Source organism: Ovis aries, chromosome 10 (assembly GCF_016772045.2).
Source record: "Ovis aries strain OAR_USU_Benz2616 breed Rambouillet chromosome 10, ARS-UI_Ramb_v3.0, whole genome shotgun sequence".
Lineage (NCBI taxonomy): Eukaryota > Metazoa > Chordata > Mammalia > Artiodactyla > Bovidae > Ovis > Ovis aries.
In genome coordinates, this window is record NC_056063.1 from 83,033,533 (window position 1) to 83,053,477 (window position 19,945).

Below are 19,945 nucleotides of genomic sequence, written 5' to 3' on the forward strand. Positions count from 1 at the left end.
CAATTTACATTTTAAGATAACAGGATTAGAACTTAACAATAGAAAGATCCTACCAGACCCTCTCCCACAATATACATTCTAAAATATCAGAATTAGTCAGAAGGTTTTCAGGAAGCAGAAACTGTCCTCAACCAGGATACACTGTCGTTATATAATCCCTAGTACAGAGTTTAAACTGAGTTGTGTAATCATCAGTTCCGGGCTTAAAGAAAAAAAAAAATGTTTTATGTGACTAAGACTAAGAAATGTAGAGGAAAAAAAAAAAACAAACCAAAACAACAGTCTGTCATTTCCTCCTCCTTGAGAATTTCAGACCCTTATCTCCTCCTCAGGGACCCCCGACTTCTTATTAACCTGCCTAGGAATCGAGTCTCAGATTCTTGACCATCTGAGCCATCAGGGAAGCATGTGTATAATGACTCACTTTGCTGTACGCCCGAAACTAACAGAACATTGTATATCAACTATACTCCAATAAAAAGAAATTTAAAAAAACGAGCCACAAGGTAGCCAAAGTGTTCTGCTCCTATTCAAACCATCAGATTAATATAAAAATGTGTTAGAAACATCTCGTGGTTAAAAAGGATTGCAGTTTTTAACATTACAGTTCTGCTTTTAAATACCAAAGAACATTTTCCGGTGGATTTTCTTACGTGATCACTGCCTTTAACAGCATTCTTTTTAGGCCTGTGCATTTGCATAGCTTCAGAATATCACATGATTATCACATCTGTTATTCCATGGTTTCCGCTAATGATCTGCAGTGGGAGCTCTCCACTGTGTTAGGCTCTTAAAATGTATACATTGTGAAGCATGTTTTTAAAGCATTACTTCAACTCTGAGTAAGATGGGTGGTATAAAATAATCTAAACTAATATTTTCTTAATTTAAAATAGGCACACTTAGCAGTACTCTTGCCTGGAAAATTCCATGGATGGAGGAGGCTGGTAGGCTGCAGTCCATGGGGTCGCTAGGAGTTGGACACGACTGAGCAACTTCATTTTCACTTTTCACTTTCATGCATTAGAGAAGGAAATGGCAACCCACTCCAGTGTTCTTGCCTGGAAAATCCCAGGGATGGGGGAGCCTGGTGGGCTGCCATCTTTGGGGTCGCACAGAGTCGGACACGACTGAAGTGACTTAGCAGCAGCAGCTCCATATTCCATGTTTTTCATAGATACTGCTGTGCTTTCTTTTTCCACAGACAGAGTACCTATTTTGCTTTTAACCTGAAGGCACTGTCTTCATTTAATAGAATAGCTATATATTATTTTGGGCTTTCTTGATAGCTCAGTTGGTAAAACATCTCCTGCAATGCAGGAGACCCCAGTTTGATTCCTGCGTTAGGAAGATTCACTGGAGAAGGGATAGGCTCCCCACTCCCGTATTCTTGAGCTTCCCTGGTGGCTCAGCTGGTAAGGAATCCACCTGCAATGTGAGAGACCTGGGTTCGATCCCTGGGTTGGGAAGATCCCCTGGAGAAGGGAAAGGCTACGCACTCCAGTATTCTGGCCTGCAGAATTCCATGAGCTGTGTAGTCCATGGAGTCGCAAAGAGTCGAATATGACTGCGTGCCTTTCATACTGCACATTCTTTGGTGCACTCTGGAATACTCTGTATGCAGTGTGCAATGTGAACAGATGTGAGTGGAGGTGTCCCAGATGCTTTACTGGTAATGCAGCTGCCTAGAGAAGTCTTCTATTTTACCTTAAAAAGATGTCGCAGCTCTCCTTCTCTTTCTAGTCCCAAACATTTTACCAAAAGCCTGACTTTGGCTCCAGAGTGAAACAGGCATGATTAAATTCAGGCCCCGTCACTGTCTATCCCTGGGGACTGGACAAGTTGTTTACACTTTCCAAGATGTAATTTCCAGTATGTAATTCTTAGGATTTTTGTGAAGTTGCCTGGATTTATACTAGCTCAATAAATGTTAGCAATTATTTTTATTTTCAGTAATGTTAATAGTGGTATTTTCAGTACTAGTCAAGTTATGATTTGATGTTAGATTAAAAAATATCATTTTAGAGTAATCTGATCATTTGGCTCGTACATTTGAGGGGACTGGAGAACAAATGTCAGCAGCTAAACCTTCTCTCTATTCAGGCATTTGTTTTAGAAGGAGTTCAGCTAAGCTGTGAGATGGGCTTCCCTGGTGGCTCAGAGGGTAAAGCATCTGCCTGCAATGCGGGAGACCCAGGTTTGATCCCTGGGTTGGGAAGATCCCCTGGAGAAGGAAATGGCCACCCACTCCAATACTCTTGCCTAGAAAATTCCATGGATGGAGGAGCCTGGTGGGCTACAGTCTATGGGGTCACAAAGAGTCGGACATGACTTCACGTGTTGGCAAAATAATTTTTAAAAAAGTACTATATTTCAATAGCAGAGAGGTTTTCTAAAACTTGAATTTCAAGTATATACATATTGCATTTAAAGTACCAGTTATATTGAAATCTGTGGGCATATTTCCTAAAGGGATTTTAAGAACAGCATGTAGGCAGTGAGAAAGTATTGACAGGATTGATTAGGGGCCATTGGAAGGGTGGGCTTGTAGCTTTGTACTCCTGGTCATCTTTGTTCCCTCACTATTTCTATTCACGTAACTAAAATGATATGTTTTTGCTTTTCAGTCACTCAAGACTGCTTGCAGTTGATTGCAGACAGTGACACGCCTACTATCCGAAAAGGTAATAAGCATTCGCAGGGACTTTTCCACTGAGAATCCAGTTCAGTCCAGTTACCTGCACATTTCATGCCCAAAACTTGTATTTGCGCTCCACCTCAAATCAATGATCTGCCTCAAAACTTCTCATAATCAGATTTAAGAGAATAGATTCACTTAAAATAATCGGGGAATAAATATTTAGGCTCCTATAATAACCGAAGAAAGAGAATTACCTTTGGGACACTAATACTAAGAAATTCTAAATAATTAGCATGTGATAAAGCAAAATTGGGGCTTCCCAGGTGGCTCAGAGGTTAAAGCATCTGCCTGCAATGTGGGAGACCTGGGTTTGATCCCTGGGTCAGGAAGATCCCCTGGAGAAGGAAATGGCAACCCACTCCAGTATTCTTGCCTGGAGAATCCCATCGATGGAGGAGCCTGGTGGGCTATAGTCCACGGGGTCTCGAAGAGTCGGACACGACTGAATGACTTCACTATGCACTAAAGCAAAATTAATACTAAATCAAAGTCAGGTTTTTATTTAGAAATGATTTTGGCTTCTATAATGCCTCAAGATCATCTTCAGAAATATTCATTTCCCTGTTATATTAAGTCATAGAATATTTTAATAGGATGAAGATAAAACAACATATAGACATTTATATTAATTATCAATAAGTATATAATATGTACAAATAAATAACATTTTTGTGATAAACCTTCAGTGTGAAATTATTACTTTATATTTTACATGTTCTGGTTAAAAACATACAATTTCCAGTTACAGTGTGGGCACCGGGGCTTAGCAGCGAATAATGCATATGTGAGTCCTCATTTTCGCAGAATTTACTTTCTATGAGGGGAAAACAGAAAACAAACAAATGAACAAGGAAAATCTATCTTGCATCTGTATTTTTCACTGTGACTTTATCTTAAGTGCAACCACAATGCTAAAATACTTGAAGTTCTGTTATTGCTTATTGTTTGACATTTTCCAAAGTCCAATGTTTGCAATTTTTATTAGGTAGCAAATTGTCTCCTAAGAATTCAGATAGAGCCAGAAGAAGATTCGAAAGACCAATGAAAAATTATAACTTGGGAAAGTCTTGTTTTACACATTTGGCCAGAACCAAAAATGCTGCTCGTCACCATAAAGGATGCGGCTGCTCCTCCCCTGTGAAGCTTGCACTTCGCGGGGCCGTGGTCTTCCTGGTGCGGCGGCCGCTCCACGCTGACCCTCCCTGGAGGGTCCTGGGGCTTATCTGGACCCTTTGCTGTGTGATGAGTTGTGACTCCAGTAAATCTGGAATGTGTAAATAAATGTTAGTGTGTGTGGAGGTTTCCGCAGTACTGCTTGACTGCACCCTGGAAATCGTGGTATGCTGTGTTTTTCCTTTGTCATTTGTCTCAAGATATTGCTTCACTGGGGCTTCCCAGGTGGTTCTAGTAGTAAAGAACCTGCCTGCCAATGCGGGAGATGCAAGAAACAGTGGTTGGATCCCTGGGTGGGGAAGATCCCCTGGAGGAGGGCATGGCAACCCACTCCAGTATTCTAGCATGGAGAATCCCATGGACAGAGGAGCCTGGTGGGTTACAATCCGTAGGGTTGCAAAGAGTTGGACATGACTGAAGCAAAGCCACTTAGCACACACGTTGCCGGGTTACACAAAGAATTATTTGCCTTAAAAATGCAATACTTATTTTGTTTTATATTCAACATCAAGTATTATGGTAGGTAGAAACATATTTCCTCAAATGTGTCCACACCATAATCCCCGAAACCTGTAAGTTTATTACTTTATCTGGCAAAGGGACTTTGAAAATATGATTAAAATAAGGAATTTGGGCGTATTATCCTGGATGACTTGGGTGTTTCCAGGTGGCACTAGTGGTAAAGAATCTGCCTGCCAATGCAGGAGACCCAGATTCAATCCCTGGGTCAGGAAGACACCCTGGAGAAAGGAATGGCCACCCACTCCAATATTCTTGCCTGGGAAAACTCACGACAGAGAATCCTGGCAGGCTACAGTCCCTGGGGTCACAAAGAGTCAGACATGATTGAGGACAGCACACAGACATCCCCATCTAATCTCCCAGACCTGCGCCAACCCCATGCTCTAGACTCGGGTGGCCCCACGGTAATCACAGAGGCCCTTCTCGAGGGGGCTAGGGGTTCAGGGTCAGAGGAGGGGAAGAGGCAGTGAGAGCAGAACCCAGAGTGACAAGACGGCTGCCTGTGAGGACGGGGGGCCACGAGCCCAGGAGAGCAGGCCGACTGTAGAAGCTGGGGGAGCCGGGGCCAGACATTCCAGCAGTCAGAAGGAACACAGACCTGCCAGCAGTTTGACTTTTGCCCAGTGAGACTTCTGGTGTTTGAAACGGGAGATGATAAATGTGTGTTGTTTTAAGCCACTGTGTGTGGTAATTTGATACAGCTGTAATAAGAAATTAATGACACCGCTCTGAATCAACTTTCCCTGACACATAATGGGCCTTTGAAGACTGCAGTCGCGCCAAGTGGTTGCTCGGCTTGAATTTTTCTTGCTTTAGTTATGTCTCTCGGGGTTCTAATTATGTATACACTGGTAATTATTTTTTGGCTGTGCCGGGTCTTAACTGTGGCATGTGGGGCCTTCTGTCTTCGTTGCAGCCTGCGGGCTCAGCTGTGGCATGCGGGATCCAGTCCCCTGACCGGGGATTGAACCTGGGCCCCCTGCCTCGGGGGCAGGGTCTTAGCCAGTGGACCAGAGAGCGGTTCCTGTGCTGTTAATTCTTGACCTTTTTTAAAAAAAATTATTTCCTATTGTTCTACAACTTTTATCAAATTCTTAATACTTTTTTTATTTCCCTTTCATTTTGCTTTGTGCAGAGTCTATGTTTCCCTTCCAAAGCTTTTATGTTCATCTAAGTGAGCTTTTTTCCCTCCTAATTTCCCGAATCCTCTCAGCTGACAGCTGACACTGTATTGCCTGTAGATTCCTGCGTGTATATGAGAGACTCATCACCTTCTGTGAGTTGATTTCTTGCTGACTCTTTGTGGACTTTGCTGCCTCCCAGCCCTTGACCATTTTCTCGGCTTCTTCTCTTGACTGTGGTGCTCAGCTTCGGTGTGACCTCAGTCGCTTCCAGCCTGCCTTGGAGTTATTTTGGAGGATATAGACATCACTCTACATCAGGCAACAGACATCAGTCTGTTTCTTGCACAGGGCTTACGGGAGGTGACAAAGGAGAGAGGCGATTCCCACGGTCAGGTTGATAGCAGCAGTCTCTTTCGGTTTTTCAGCATAATTATTTCATAGAGACAGTGATGAGGTTTAATCTCACAGTAGAATTCGACAGTTGATAAGCCTCGTTTTACTGAAAAGATATTATTGTTGATTTCGGTTTCGGCTGTGCTGGGTCTTCACTGCCGCGTGCAGGCTTTCTCTAGCTGTGGCGAGGGGGGTCTGCCCTCCCGTTGCAGCGTGCAGCCTTTCCACTGTGGCGGCTTCTTGTTTCAGAGCGCGGGGTCCAGAGTGCAGGCTCCACGGGCCTGGTTGCCCCGCAGCATGTGGGATCTTCCTGGACCAGGGATCGAATCCGTGTCCCCTGCACTGACAGGCGGATTCTTAACCACTGGGCCGTCAGGGAAATCCTCCCTTCTTTCCAAAACATGTGCTTTTTCTGGGTTTGTTTCTCCAACTGTGTTCCTTGCTCTTTTTACACACTGCTTTTTTAAACGTTTAAAAAAATTCCTTCAATGTGGATGTTTTTCAGACCTCTGACACAGTCCCTTTATCTTCGTTCTTGTTTCTTTGCGGTCTTAAATCTTCCTGTTGTCACGTAACAGCCATGTGTGATGGCCTGAGTGTAGATCTCTAGTCCAGCAGACTTTGCTGAGATCCAAGCCTACTTACGCCCCTGTCTTCCTGAGTGTCTTGGTGACATCTCAGCGTGACTCCGCAGCCTTTCCCCTGCATCGGGTCTTCCTCCTGCATTCCCTATTCCAGAAGGGATGCTGGTTCTTTAGTTGTTCAACCCAGAATCCTGGGTGTCATTCTTGACTGCTTCCTTGAAGTCACTGCGTTCATCTCAAAATTTTATTGATGATTCCTCATATACGTAATTTGAACTGATCTGTTTCTCTTCATTTCCATTTCACCTTCCTAGAACAGACCCCCGTCATCTCTCACCTGGGCTGGTTCCCTTTGCTCTTTGCTCACCGGGGAGCTCCTCAGCGGTGTTTCTAAAACCCAGACGGCGTCATTCTTCTCCACTGCGCACAGCCCTGCCGGGCCTCCCATCGCCTTTCTGGCGGCTCAGCCTGCCTGGCTCTGCCGGTCTGGTTTGTTTCTGTGGATTTTCCTAGTCCTGCCTCAGCTGCAAAGCCAAATGCCTGAGGATTTCAATGCCAGACATGTGTGTCCAAGTAAAAACTAAATCCCTATTCCTTGACTTGGCTCACTTAGTCTGTCTTCAAAAATATTATCAGTATCTTCTCCTTTAACACTATTTCCAGGAATTTTAAGATAATAAAATAGAAAACCAAGAGAAGTAGCCAAGCGTGATAGCTGTGATTGACAGCTGCTCTCTGGAACATTTATGGTCAATTATTTAAGGAAGTAACACTGGAAGTATAAATAATTGGGAGGATGTTTCCTATTCATAAAATAGAATAAAAAACAAATATTAGCAAAGTAGATCTGATTTTCCTATAAAAATGTATTGTTCTAAAATGTATCTACAAGTCTTTCACATATATTAGAACAGGAAAGATCTACTCTCTTAAAAGCAGGCATTTTCAGAAATACATGTGAATTATTTTTATATTTGAATACTATCATTTTAATTTAATTCACATGTTAATGTACACAGTAATTTGTTTTCAAAGACATTTAAATACATCAAATATTTAATGCTGAGTGGAGCTGGGAAGTTCACTTTATATACCAAAATAGTTTAGTATTTTAGCTGTTGAAAACAAAATTAAGCATTAATGCTCCCGGTATTTACCTTCAGTGACTGAAATAAAACCCCACCATATAAGAACTGTGAGTTGAGTTTATTCGGTTTCTTACTGAGCACTATAGCCCAGCTCCAGGAAACAGCCTCTCAGACAGCTCTGAGAAACTATTTCAAAGTAAGGCAGAAGCCTGGATTTATGGAATTTTTTTTTTCTGGGATAACAAAAGATTACTGCTAATCACAATGAAACAAAGAACAGACAGTTCAATGATTTTAGTGCTTTTCTATGTACGAAGAGGAGGTGCAAGAATCTGGGGTCATTGAAATCTTTCCTTTCCACATCCTTAAATATCTACTGTAAGAAGTGATTCCTGCTAGCTTAGAGAAGCTTTCTGTAGAACAGGCATTTAGTGCACGCTTTCTTGTTAGCCTTTACCTATCCGTGGTCTAACTAGCATGCAAAAAACACTAAGTAATTTTTAATACACAGAAACACATCACGAATGCTTACGTGTGTAATCACTTTACCTTTTAATTGATCTTTTAGTGTATTTTCTTACATTTAAAATTCGCTTAGCAGCACGAATCGATGGAGTGCGCGCTGCGTGCCTGGCTCCACTCTTGGCCGCTGGGTGTCCGGCTGTCACTGTGGGATGGTCATCGCCTCGGCCTCAGCGTCAGCAGCACGGATCTATGCGTGCTCAGCCGTGTCTGGCTCTTTATGGCCCATGGACGGTAGCCCGCTAGGCTCCTCTGCCCGTGGAACCTTACAATCAAGAATGCTGGAGTGGGCTGCCATTGCCTACACCAAGGGATCTTCCCAACCCAGGGATCAAACCTGCATCGCTCGTGTCTCCTGCAAGTGGATTCTTTACCGCTCGTGCCGCCTGGGTGGAGTGTAATCCGTGCGTGTGTGTGTGTGTGCATGTGCTCTCATGTATGTGGGCAGGGTTGGGGGAGAAATATACACAGTACATAAAAACAAGTAGATGATTCTCTCTAACAATATTTCCAGCAAGATAAGATGAAGTGCCAAAAATAAAAGAGAGAATAAGAATAGAAGCCTAATAAGGTCTTGTTTTTCTTTTTCCTCTGACACTATAATGGTGAGATTTGGTAAGAACTGGCTAACTTTATAGGTATAAGTATGGTGTAGAGAAATAGGGGATCAATGTAAAGTATTGTAAAAAAAAATGTTGTAGTCAGTAAATATGTCTAGTCAGAATATGGGCGTGCAGACTTAGAAATACGTGTTTCACGTCAAGAGTTCATATTACCTCCCTGATGGAGAGTGTTTCATTTCCCAGAGATTCAGTAACCAGGTGGTAAGAGGCTTTTAAAACATGGAACGCTAGTGACTAATCGCACAGTACAATGATTAGTATGTATTTAAAGACATATTTGCTGCATTTGTTTTGGGGGTCAGGCATCATTTAAGGCCCTGAGGAAACAGCAGGGACCCAATCATGAACCGTCCCCAAGCTCAGAGAAGTTGGACTCTAAGATGTGTATGGTTTTGAAGGTGGACAAGAAGCCCTCTGTGCTCAGAGTGTCAAATAAAACGTGAAAATAGTTGCCTTCAGTCATCAGCTTGTATTTATAATTTTTAATAATAACAACCCTGATATTAATTCTTCCTCGCGTTTTCAGAACTCTACCTTAAAGAATGCTGTGGGCACGTGATCTCTAAACAGAATTTGAAGCTACAGCATTATAGTCTTTTCCCTGAAATGATGTCGTATGAAAACAGGCGATGATGAGGTTACCTCTGTTCTGTGTAACCAGGGAGATCTTTATTGGTGGACTGTCGTCACCCAGGGTGGCACTGGAGGGTTTGCACCATAGGAAGGGCTTTCTCGGAGACCATCTTTGGGAACAGAAAGCGGGGGGGATTGGGCTGCCCCCTGTGTGGGAACTGAGGAAAGGAAGGGTGAGCTGTAGAGGCCCCTCCCTGCTGCCTTCTCTCTCCTTTCTACCCCCACCCCTCAAAGAAGGGTAGAGGAAAATTTTTCTCCTCCCCAACAGACTCAAAGAGAAACTGAAAATCTCTTTCGGTGTGTTATTCAGAGACCTTTCTTTGGCCTCAAACGCTCCCATCCAGACTAGACATTATTATGAAAGTTGCTGAAATACAGAAGGGATCAAAACCCCAGACATGACATATGAAGCGCTTGCTTTCAACTTCCTGTATCTGATAGCTGGCCTGGGTGAGTATGTAAATGACGCTGAGAAATCGCCCGAAGATGGTCCCTTTTAAAAGATGAAATTCTCCTCTAAGTTTCACACTTAGGTTAGTAACTAAGCATGCTATCGAAAGGTATGTGAGTCGGGTCCAGCTGCTCACCGCTCAAAAGCCAAAAACCAGGCCCCTGGAAAGGAAAGTTTGCCTCATTTCAGATGCTGGCAACTTATGGGGGAGAGGGGTGGACACCTGTCCAAAGGCCGACTCCTCCCCCACCCCCTGCTTGTCAGCAGCGGGTGAGAGCTTCCATAGACAGAGTCAGGGGAGGGGGGCCACGTGCAGAAGCAGCACAGGCATCTCTGACAGTCATCCCCAGGGTGGTCGTCAGCCGTCTGACCAGCGTCGTCTTGGGCATTTCAGGTACAGTTAATCTTCAGTCCCAGGTGCACTGGTTTCATTTCTTTGTGGTTAATTCTCGGAACTGGGGCAGCTCGTGGCCTGGGTATGGTCTGGTCATCATTAGTTAACTCCTCCACCTGGGGTTTCAGTATCCATAAGACAGCTCACAGGATGTGGCTCAGAACGTGATCTGTAGCCCTCGAGAAGGAGCTGAGGGTCCTTGACGATGGCTAATGACTATTACTATCTAGTTTCCTGAGACTGTTCTCCTTTGTGCAGCATTTCTCACTTCTCTGATTAAACTTATTCTTTGACGAAAGTTTTCCATGGAAAAAGGGCAGGCAGGGGACATGGTCCGGGGGCAGGGGTCATAGAGTCCTGCTCTGTTTCAAATGGAGGTGAAAAACTGCGTCTCTCGGGGTTTTTCTTTTCCTTTAAAAACCGTTCTCTTCCTTGTAGGAGCGTACACCTTTGTTCCTTGGCTTCTCAGCTTTAAAAGAGGAAGAGCCCTAGAAGAAAAAGAGAATAAAATTTTGGTCAAAGAGACAGGCTACTTCTTTATCTACGGTCAGGTAGGTCTGACCTTGAACCCACCGCCGCTGTCCAACGCCCCCGTTTCGTGCTGACTTCTGACAAAGTTCTTTGGTTTGTTCCTCAGGTTTTATACACCGATAACACCTTTGCCATGGGACACCTAATACAGAGGAAAAAAGTCCATGTCTTTGGGGACGAACTGAGTCTGGTGACTTTGTTTCGATGTATTCAAAACATGCCTGAAACACTACCCAATAATTCCTGTTACTCAGCTGGTAAATAACAGTTCTATATACATAGACAGAAAGACATACTGTGTGGGTTTTATGGTCTCAAATGATAAGTTAGTCTGTTTTGATAGAGACAGATGCGATCATTACTTTAGATTTTAATTATTAGCTAACTAGTTACTAGTAAGTTTATCGGTTTTATATACGTTTAGAAAGGGCAGTAGCTTCACAGTGATCCACTCTAGAACAAGCTGTGTTTTCTTGGAGCTGTGGTAAGAGTGCTTGCATCATAAGAAAGTGATGACCTGTGCCAGGCACACCCATCCATGCTCCCTGCTTTAATCCTCCTTTAAAAAGGGAGGTGGGGACTGAGACACAGAGACGGAGCACACATGGTCTGGGGCTGCACGGCTGATCCACTCCAGAACTTGGTTTAAATCAGCCAGTGTGCCCTGAGTGGGAGTCATGGAATCTCACCTCTTCTTTACCTCCCTCCTGTGGAAGAAATGCCCTTTGGCCAGTTTTGAATGTCAGATCCAGGGGCACCGTTTCTCTTCTGGGGTCAGTGGACACCAGATGGATGAGGGTGGGATGCGAAAGGGTAGGAGTGAGCCTGCCCTTCAACTCAGGGCCAGAGGACCGGAGAGGAAAGAGGACGTGCAGGCTGCCTTCATTTCAGGTCTGTCTGGGCTGTGATTGCCTTCAGTTATTGTTATTCAGCCGCTAAGCTGTGTCTCACTCTTTGGAACCCGTGGACTGCAGCGCGCCAGCTCCCCCTGTCCTTCGCTAATCTCCCAGAGTTCACTCAAACTCATGTCCATTGAGTCAGTGATGCCATCCAACCATCTCAGCCAAACAAGTTGCCATCAAAGCCTTCATTTTATTTGGGGGTAATTCCAAACTAATCAAGGCCAGTACTTGGAAAAAAAGTTGCCTTAAACACATTTATTTCTCTCTGGTGGTTTTGACAACTCCACTCACGACCCCAAGGAATGTCTTCCTTTCCAGACCGCGTGAATGACAGTGTGGAACGCACAGTGGGGGTTGGCTGTGTGTTCTGAAGCTGTATGTTCCAAAGGCACGTACTGACAAGTGCGCCAGGAATCAAGACAGAAAGGATAATAATGCAGATGCTTGCCATTCTGGACCCACAGCCGTAAAGAGCTTTGACGGGGTGCTGAGGAAGTCTGCTTAGATTTGAATTCCCTAATTTTCACAGAGAACTGTTATCCTGCAGCCTGTGGTAACCAGTATTTCTTGTTGCAAAATACCTATAAATTGTGAGGTCACTTCAGCCTGTCGTTTACTTACATTAATTAGCACTTAGAGCTTTACAACAGACTCCTTTATAAATTTTTCTGATCATCAGCTCCTCAAGGTTACTTCCTAGCCTTATTTTTTAAGATTAAATAACTTGACCTTAAAGGTATATCTCAGTGCTGATAGCTTAGCATCATTTACAAAAAGTGTTCTTCTAGGAAACTTCAGGTTTGCAGTTTTTATCTGTTCTAGAGAAACTCTGTTTTACAATCATTAAAAGCTACACATCGGTGTATAAAGTGTTTCCATAATAATCTGAAAAAAATTAAAGTGGTCCATTTGAAGAGCCCAGTATCACACCAAGGAACCTCTCTTGTACACAAAACTGATTCTTATTCATTATGTCATTAACAAATTAGCAATTGCTACCATCTGGAAGAACTGAAATAGCCAGGAACTCAGTGTTGAAATTTTAAGTAGGACCTACTTTGAAAAGTAGTTAGTTCACACCGACTTTGAGAATTACTGTTACCAAATGATCTGTGAACTATAGCCTTTGTCAAATTATTAGATTATCTTGAGTATCTATGATAATGACTGATCATTCAACAAATCACTTTAATCTTTTTTTTTTTTTACTACCTAATGTAATCATCCAATGCCATAGGAGTCCTGAAAGAGTGCACGTCACCCTTAATAATATCTGAGTTCTGCTACTGTTTGTTACTGTCTATCTTGGTCTGTTATCGAAACACAAGATCCTGGAAGACAGACCCCTTGGTCATTCTGATCACTGCTCTAACGTGTCTGTGAAGCTGTCTGGTATACCTGAAACGTTCAGTGAATAAACACTCACTGGCTATAGTTGGAGGAAACCCAGGTGTTTGGGGCTTGACAATGGAATTGAGGTTAAGATAAACGGGCTTCTGTAGATATATTTTCATGACTTGCTCAGGAAACAGTGCAACTGCTTTTAAAATTATTAGTTGAAAGTACTGACAATTTAGTTGTGTCAATATGTTGTTTCTTTGTTCTTTGGTTTTCTTCTCTGCCCCCCCCCCCCTTTATTTTTTTCTTCATATTTTTCCTTTAAAATGGGGTCAGGCATGACCTGATACACTGAGTGTAGTTCCTGAGCTGCATTTTGTATTCCTGAATCACAGGCTACCTTATTGTAAATTAGGCACATGCAGATTAATCAGTTCTGAGAAGCTAATTAGCTTCTCAGTTTTGATTATAAAGAGAGGTTATGGTCATTTAAGGAAACACAAAATATAAAGGACTATAAAAAGCACTCAGAATGACTCCTAATTCCATAGTCTGGATTCTAGGGAAAGACTCTGTTAGCAGATGTGTTTTGTTAGTAAGTCGTGTTTTGCTTTTTACTTTCTAATAACTCACACATTAGATACCCATTTGGAAGTGTATTTAGGGCTATGCAGGGTGTGTGTGCGTATTTTTGTATTTTTATTTAACATTATTTTTTAAAGTTTCCCATGTCAAGTGAAGCAAAGCCACTTTTAACTTTATAATATTCCATCTAGGGATGTGCTATGATTTACTACACTTTTTTCCTTATAGTTAGACTTTTGGTTATTTGGAGTCCCTGCTTTGTCAACACTAGGTGATATTGGGCTGGCATAAAGCTCCCTTGGGCTTCTCCATAACATCTGCAGAAAAGCCCACGTGAACACGCTGGCCGACCCCGCACATTCGTTTGTCTAACTCCGTCTGCTCGCTTCTTTTACTGTTTTCTTTTTAATTGTTAGGCAAATACAATAATAACTGGTCTAGAAACCCACTGGTGTCATGTGGAAAATGAATGCCTATGTGAAATTGTTTTTTCCCGAAACCAAGTCGTCTGCTTTAATGTTCTGCCCTCCCCTCTTCTTCACCTGCACAACGGCTTCAAGTTGTCGCCAATCATTCCCTTCCAGGCATCGCGAAGCTGGAGGAAGGAGACGAACTCCAACTGGCAATACCCCGGGAAGACGCTAAGATATCGCGAGATGGAGATGGCACGTTTTTCGGAGCCCTGAAGCTTCTGTGACCTGCACACACCTTGTGTGTGGCTCTTTTCTTCCCTTCTCTGTGCCTCTAAAGAGAAAGCACTTAACTGGAAATAACCGAAAGGGAAAAACAAAATAGTTACCATAGCCTTTTCTGGGAGCTATTTGTTTTGGTTTGCTGCAACTCGACCAAAACAGGAAATTTAACAGACAACCACAGCCAAAGGGTGTCATGTGAATTACGAGAACTAGAGCCTATTTACGGAAAATGGAATTAGAAAGACTTACACTATAATGCCACGTTGGACAACTTAGTGCTTCCCGCCTTGGAAGAAGCACAAGATTCAAAGGGGTGGTAATCGTGTCTTCCAGAATGATATTCCACTGTTCACTGTGCAACAGAGCCTGTGACATTTGGGGGGAAATCTCAGGATTTATCCTCTTTTTATCTTCAATACCCTTTCGCTTTCTTCTATTAATACTGAGGAAATGGAAGGAAAAAAAAAAAGGTAGAGAAATCTTGCATTCTATACATGAAAAAGTAACTAAAAGTTTAAATTTAAATATTGTATTAGATAATTGGACTCAAAATAGGATACTGGTACTATTTAAGTCTTTTAGGTTTATTTCAAGTGTGCAGTTTTAGCTCTAATACTATGTATTACCCGCTGGAATACTCTGTGACATATTTCACAGAAGGGAAACCATTCTCTCATGAGTGTACACTTCAGAGTATTTTTTGCAGCTAATTTCAGTTACTTCAGAAACTTTTAATATAATTTCAACTCATGCATATAAACCTTCATTGAAAAAAGTAACCATCATTGTTTTTGCATAAAAATAAAATCTGCCGTAGAAGTTAATAAACACATTTGTAGTAATGTAATATCGTTTCCCTTTATTTCCTATTCTTCTGTTTTAAACTGCTGCTATTGTAGTTCACATATCCCAGCCTTTAAAAAATACTCATGTTAATAGCTTTTCAGAAGTTGAGGATTAATTAAAGCTCCTGGCATCCTGAGTAGGGAGTATGCCATGTGCTTGTTCTAAAGACTTTTGTGGTTGTTGCTATTGTTCAGTCACTAAATTGTGTCTGACTCTTTGCGACCCCATTATCACATGCCAAAAGACATTGTCCTGATTTTCATTTTATAAAGAACCATTTTTGAGAATATCATACTACTTATCTTTTATAACATCATTTATTTCACTTTTTAAAATGTCATCAGTTTACACCGTTTACTTCATTGTTTAAACAGATGGAAAAACAGGCCCTCGTCTACACGAGTGTTCCCTAGTCTACATTAAAATATTTTTAAAGGTATTTTTCCAAAACAAACTTGTTTGTATTTTGTGTCTAAAATTAAACTTTGTTCAACATTCTGATTCCTGTAGTTTCAGCTTTTGGGTTAAAATAAAACATGGTCTGCAATTTATTTGTTTTACAATATTATAATGAAAAAAGAAGTGATAGGTGGGGTAGAAGTTTGGATACTGGAAGGAAGTTAAGAGATATTCTTAGCGTTGCTGCTAGCTGGATCACCAAATAAAACAAGCCAGTGCCTCTGCCTCGTGTTTGAATTGTTTGTCTTACACCATCCATCTTTTGGTTTCTCTCTGTAACACTGAATGTTGTCATAAAAATTAGGTGCACAAAGTGAATGATATTCAATATCTTGCGATAAACCATAATGGAAAAGAGTATGGAAAAAAATGTATATATGTGTACAATTGAGTCACTCTGCTGTATAGAAATTAACACAATATTGTAAATCAATTATACTTCAATTAAAAAAGACTAAAATGATAAAAAAAATGTGTGTAAATGATAAAACATTATAAAGTAGTATGTGTATGTGTGTTAGTGTGTGACGTAAAGTATCTGAAGTCATAAATATGTCTTTTTATTTCAACAAGAATTTGTTTACTTCAATACTATATATATGAAGTTATACATTGAATATTTCTTAGGGCTTGGGTTAAATAAGGGTTTCCCAGGTGGAGCTAATGGTAAAGGACCCTCTTGCTGATGCAGGAAATGTAAGAAATGCAGACTTGATCCCTGGGTGGGGAAGATCCCCTGGAGGAGGGCATGGCAACCCACTCCGTATTCTTGCCTGGAGAACCCCATGGACAGAGGAGCCTGGTAGGCTACAGCTCATAGGGTTGCAGAGTCAGACACAACTAAAGCAACTTAACTGAAGCACGGACAGGTTAAAGATAATACTATAATGATAGGCTTGGGCTGTAAGCTCTTGCAATCTACAGCTTGCAGCATTTTGCTTTTTAGATGACTTAGCATATTTTGTCAGCGGATGTGGAATTCAGCCACATAAAATACTTTTAAATTTTACTTTACTTTCCACTTATGAAGTCACATTTTAAGTCCATTAAAGTGTGACTCATCTTCCTTGTAAGTGAAATTGTGAGGAAAATCAGACATTTATTGAATTAAAGCTTATGTAGCCATCAGGAAGTAGAATTAAATCAGAAAAAGAAGACAAATACCATATGACATTACTCCTATGTGGAATCTTAAATATGACACGAATGAGCCGATCTACAAAATATAAGCAGAATCAGGGACGCAGAGAATAGACTTTTGGTTGCCAAGGGGGGGGTGATGGGAGAGTGATGGGGTGGAAACTGGGATTAGCAGATGCAAACTAGGATATACAGGATGGATGAGCCGCAGGGTCCTTCCGTACAGCACAGGAAACTGTGTTCAATATCCTATGATAAACCATCATGGAAAAGAGCATGAAAAAGAATACATAGATGTATAACTGAGACACTGCTGTATAGTGGAAATTAACCCAACATGTGTAAATCAACTATACTTCAGTAAAAAATAAATTCAAAAAAAGGTTAGGTAGATACAGAGGTCTGTGTGGGAAATTCACCGCAACAGTCAGTGCTCCTGCCCAGGTTCACCCTTCTCTCTTTTTCCTGCAATTAATTTTAGCAGAAAAAGATGTTATCCTGGGATTTCCTACCAAGAAAATTTCTAAGACTTAAGTATATGGGCCCAGGCCAGATACTCTTCTGTCTTAAATCCAAAATCAAGACTTGTGATGCTAAATAACCACCCAGTTGTTCAGTTGCTCAGCTGTGTCCGACTCTTTGCGGCCCCATGGACGGCAGCACGCCACACTTCCCTGTCCTTCCCTATCTCCTGGAGTTTGCTCAAACTCATGTCCATTGAGTTGGTGATGCTATCTAACCATCTCATCTTCTGTCACCCGCTTCTCCTCCTGCCTTCAATCTTTCCTAAAATCAGGGAAAGATCTTTTCCAATGAGTTGGCTCTTTGTATCAGGTGACCAAAGTATTGGAGCTTCACCTTCAGCATCATATCTTCCAATGTATATTCAGGACTGATTTTCTTTAGGATGGACTGGTTGTATCTCCTTGCAGTCCAAGGGACTCTCAAGAGTCTTCTCCAACACCACAGTTCAAAAGCATCAGTTCTTCAGCACTCAGCCTTCTTTACGGTCCAACACTCACATCCATACATGACCACTGGGAAAACCATAGCTTTGACTAGACAGACCTTTGTTGGCAAAGTGATGTCTCTGCTTTTAAATACGCTATCAGGTTTGTCATAGCTTTTCTTCCAAGGAGCAAGCATCTTTTAATGTTTGCATTCATGAATGCAGCATTTATGGCCGCATTCACCGTCCACAATGATTTTGGAGCCCAAGGAAAGTGTGGGCCCTGAATGGCTGAGCAGAACATCCTGAGGAAATCATGGTGCAGCCCTCACTGACACCTGGAGGAACCCCTCCAACCTCCAGGTTCTGCAGAGAAGGTCCTCCCAGGGTGCTTTGTTAAGGGCACAACCTGTCGAGAGACGAACTTCAAGAATCCTGTTGCCCTTTGAATCCCAAACCAGGACAGGAGACATTACTCTGAAGACGCTCCTTCTCTAGGAGACCACCAGAGAGCCTGGGCGTGTTTGGCTTGGCTGCCATGTTGCTTCCTCATTTTCGAGTTGTTTTCTAATATAAACTTCCAGACTCAAGACATGAAACAGGACATTTACACTCCTTTCAGAGATACAGCTGTTTTCTTTTGCAGCCTCTGAGAGGGATTATAATAAAGAATCGTAAGGGCGCAGCCTGGTGATGTGTTTTCACAAAGGGGAGCCCCTCCTGACATCACCTCCCCAATCTCAGCACCCCAATCTCGCCAGCACCCCAAAGTCTGTCACCTCCTCTCCAACCTTCAGAGATCACCATTCGGACTTCTGTCCCTGAGGCAGAGTTTTGCCATTTGGACTTTATAGAGATGGCACCTTACAGCGTGGAAGCTTTTGAACATCTATTCACCACTTTGTGAAACCCTTCCATGCTGTTTCCTACAGAGACAGATCATTCTCCTTCTGGGCTGAGTAGAATTTCATTTTGCAATTATATCACAACATATTTGTCTGTTTTACTATCGAAAGACCTTTGGGCTATTTCCCATTTGGGGCTATCATGAGTTATGTTTCTGTGAATATTCTGTGAACTGTGAATGGTCTCTGAAAACATTTTGAGGACCCCTATGTACCTATTCCTGCTGGATCTGCACATAGGACTGCAATTGTGTTTTGTGGTTGTTTTTATTTTTTAAGTTGGAGTATAATTGCTGGAGTATAGTTTCTGCTGTACAAAAACGTGAATCAGCTACATACGTGCATGTAGCGCCTCCCTCTTTAGCCTTCTTTCCACCCATCATCAACAAGCTGAGCTGCCTGTGCTATACAGCAGGTCCCCACAGCTCTATTTTACATGCAGCACCGTATATACATCATTGCGGGCGGATTCTTTACCTCCTAAGCCACCAGGGAAGCCCCAAAGTGTTAGCCACTCAGTCCTGTTCAACTCTTTGCAACCCCATAGACTGGAGCTCGCCAGGGTTCCCTGTCCATGGAATACTCCAGGCAAGAACACTGGAGTGGGTAACCATTGCTTTCTCCAGCAGATCTTCCTGACCCAGGACTGAACCAGGGTCTCCTGCATTGCAGGCAGATTCTTTACCGTCTGAGCCACCAGGGAAGCCCGGAGTATATCTGCCAGTGTCATGGGAACGCACTGTTAGGACATAGATTGTGCGCCCTGCTTCAGTTAGTACTTCCAAAACAGTTCCTGAATCATAAACAATTTCCAGAAAATCACATAGAATCAGGCTATCCAAGACCACAATTGCCGAGGCTAGTGTAATTTTTTGGCCGACGTCAGCCAGGCAGGTGCCATCCGCTTTGCTGCAGACCCTGGGGCTCTCTTTGGCCCAGTGTTATCTCCCTGGCCAGTGCTAGGATTATGTATAGAACCTACTCCAGATGATCCATGGGCTCAATCACTTTTCCAAATCGATTTGTAGATGTGTGCGAATCTGACTCACTTTCACAGGTCCATCAGGGTTAGAGGGGGTCCAAGATCTCCCGGCTTCTATGAGATCACCTTCTCCTTTCTGGGTTCTCTGCTGTGGGGAGGGGAGGGCTCCACGGGCTGGCCTGGGCCATCCATGACCCCAAGCATAGGGACGGCCCTGCTCCGCCGTGCCCAGGCCACCAGGAGGAGGATGTCATTGTCTTCAAAAGCCTCTGTCTGAGGCTGTCTCTGGCTTCCTCCTGACCTTCCCCGTTGCCCCTCTGACTGAGTCTTTTGCACAACAGGTGGAAGAGCCCCTGTGTCTCCCAAGGTCACCTGACAGAAGTGTGGAAACGGCCAAGTAAGGAA

General features: G+C 42.7%; 1 protein-coding gene across 5 annotated transcripts in view; it reads left to right on the forward strand.

Moving 5' to 3' along the window:
* Nucleotides 1–16,066, forward strand: part of TNFSF13B (TNF superfamily member 13b) — a 31,375-nt gene extending 15,309 nt beyond the window's left edge. For 2 of the 5 annotated variants that reach the window (XM_042255051.2, XM_042255052.2), the window contains exons 3-6: nucleotides 2,628–2,684; nucleotides 10,647–10,759; nucleotides 10,846–10,996; nucleotides 14,125–16,066. In XM_042255051.2, the coding sequence (XP_042110985.1) occupies nucleotides 2,628–2,684; nucleotides 10,647–10,759; nucleotides 10,846–10,996; nucleotides 14,125–14,261 (458 nt within the window). In that variant the 3' untranslated portion in view covers nucleotides 14,262–16,066. The remainder of the gene's footprint in view (nucleotides 1–2,627; nucleotides 2,685–10,646; nucleotides 10,760–10,845; nucleotides 10,997–14,124) is intronic. The other 3 variants (XM_027973780.3, XM_027973781.3, XM_027973782.3) reach the window with 2 other exon arrangements.
* The last annotated feature ends 3,879 nt before the right edge of the window (nucleotides 16,067–19,945 follow it).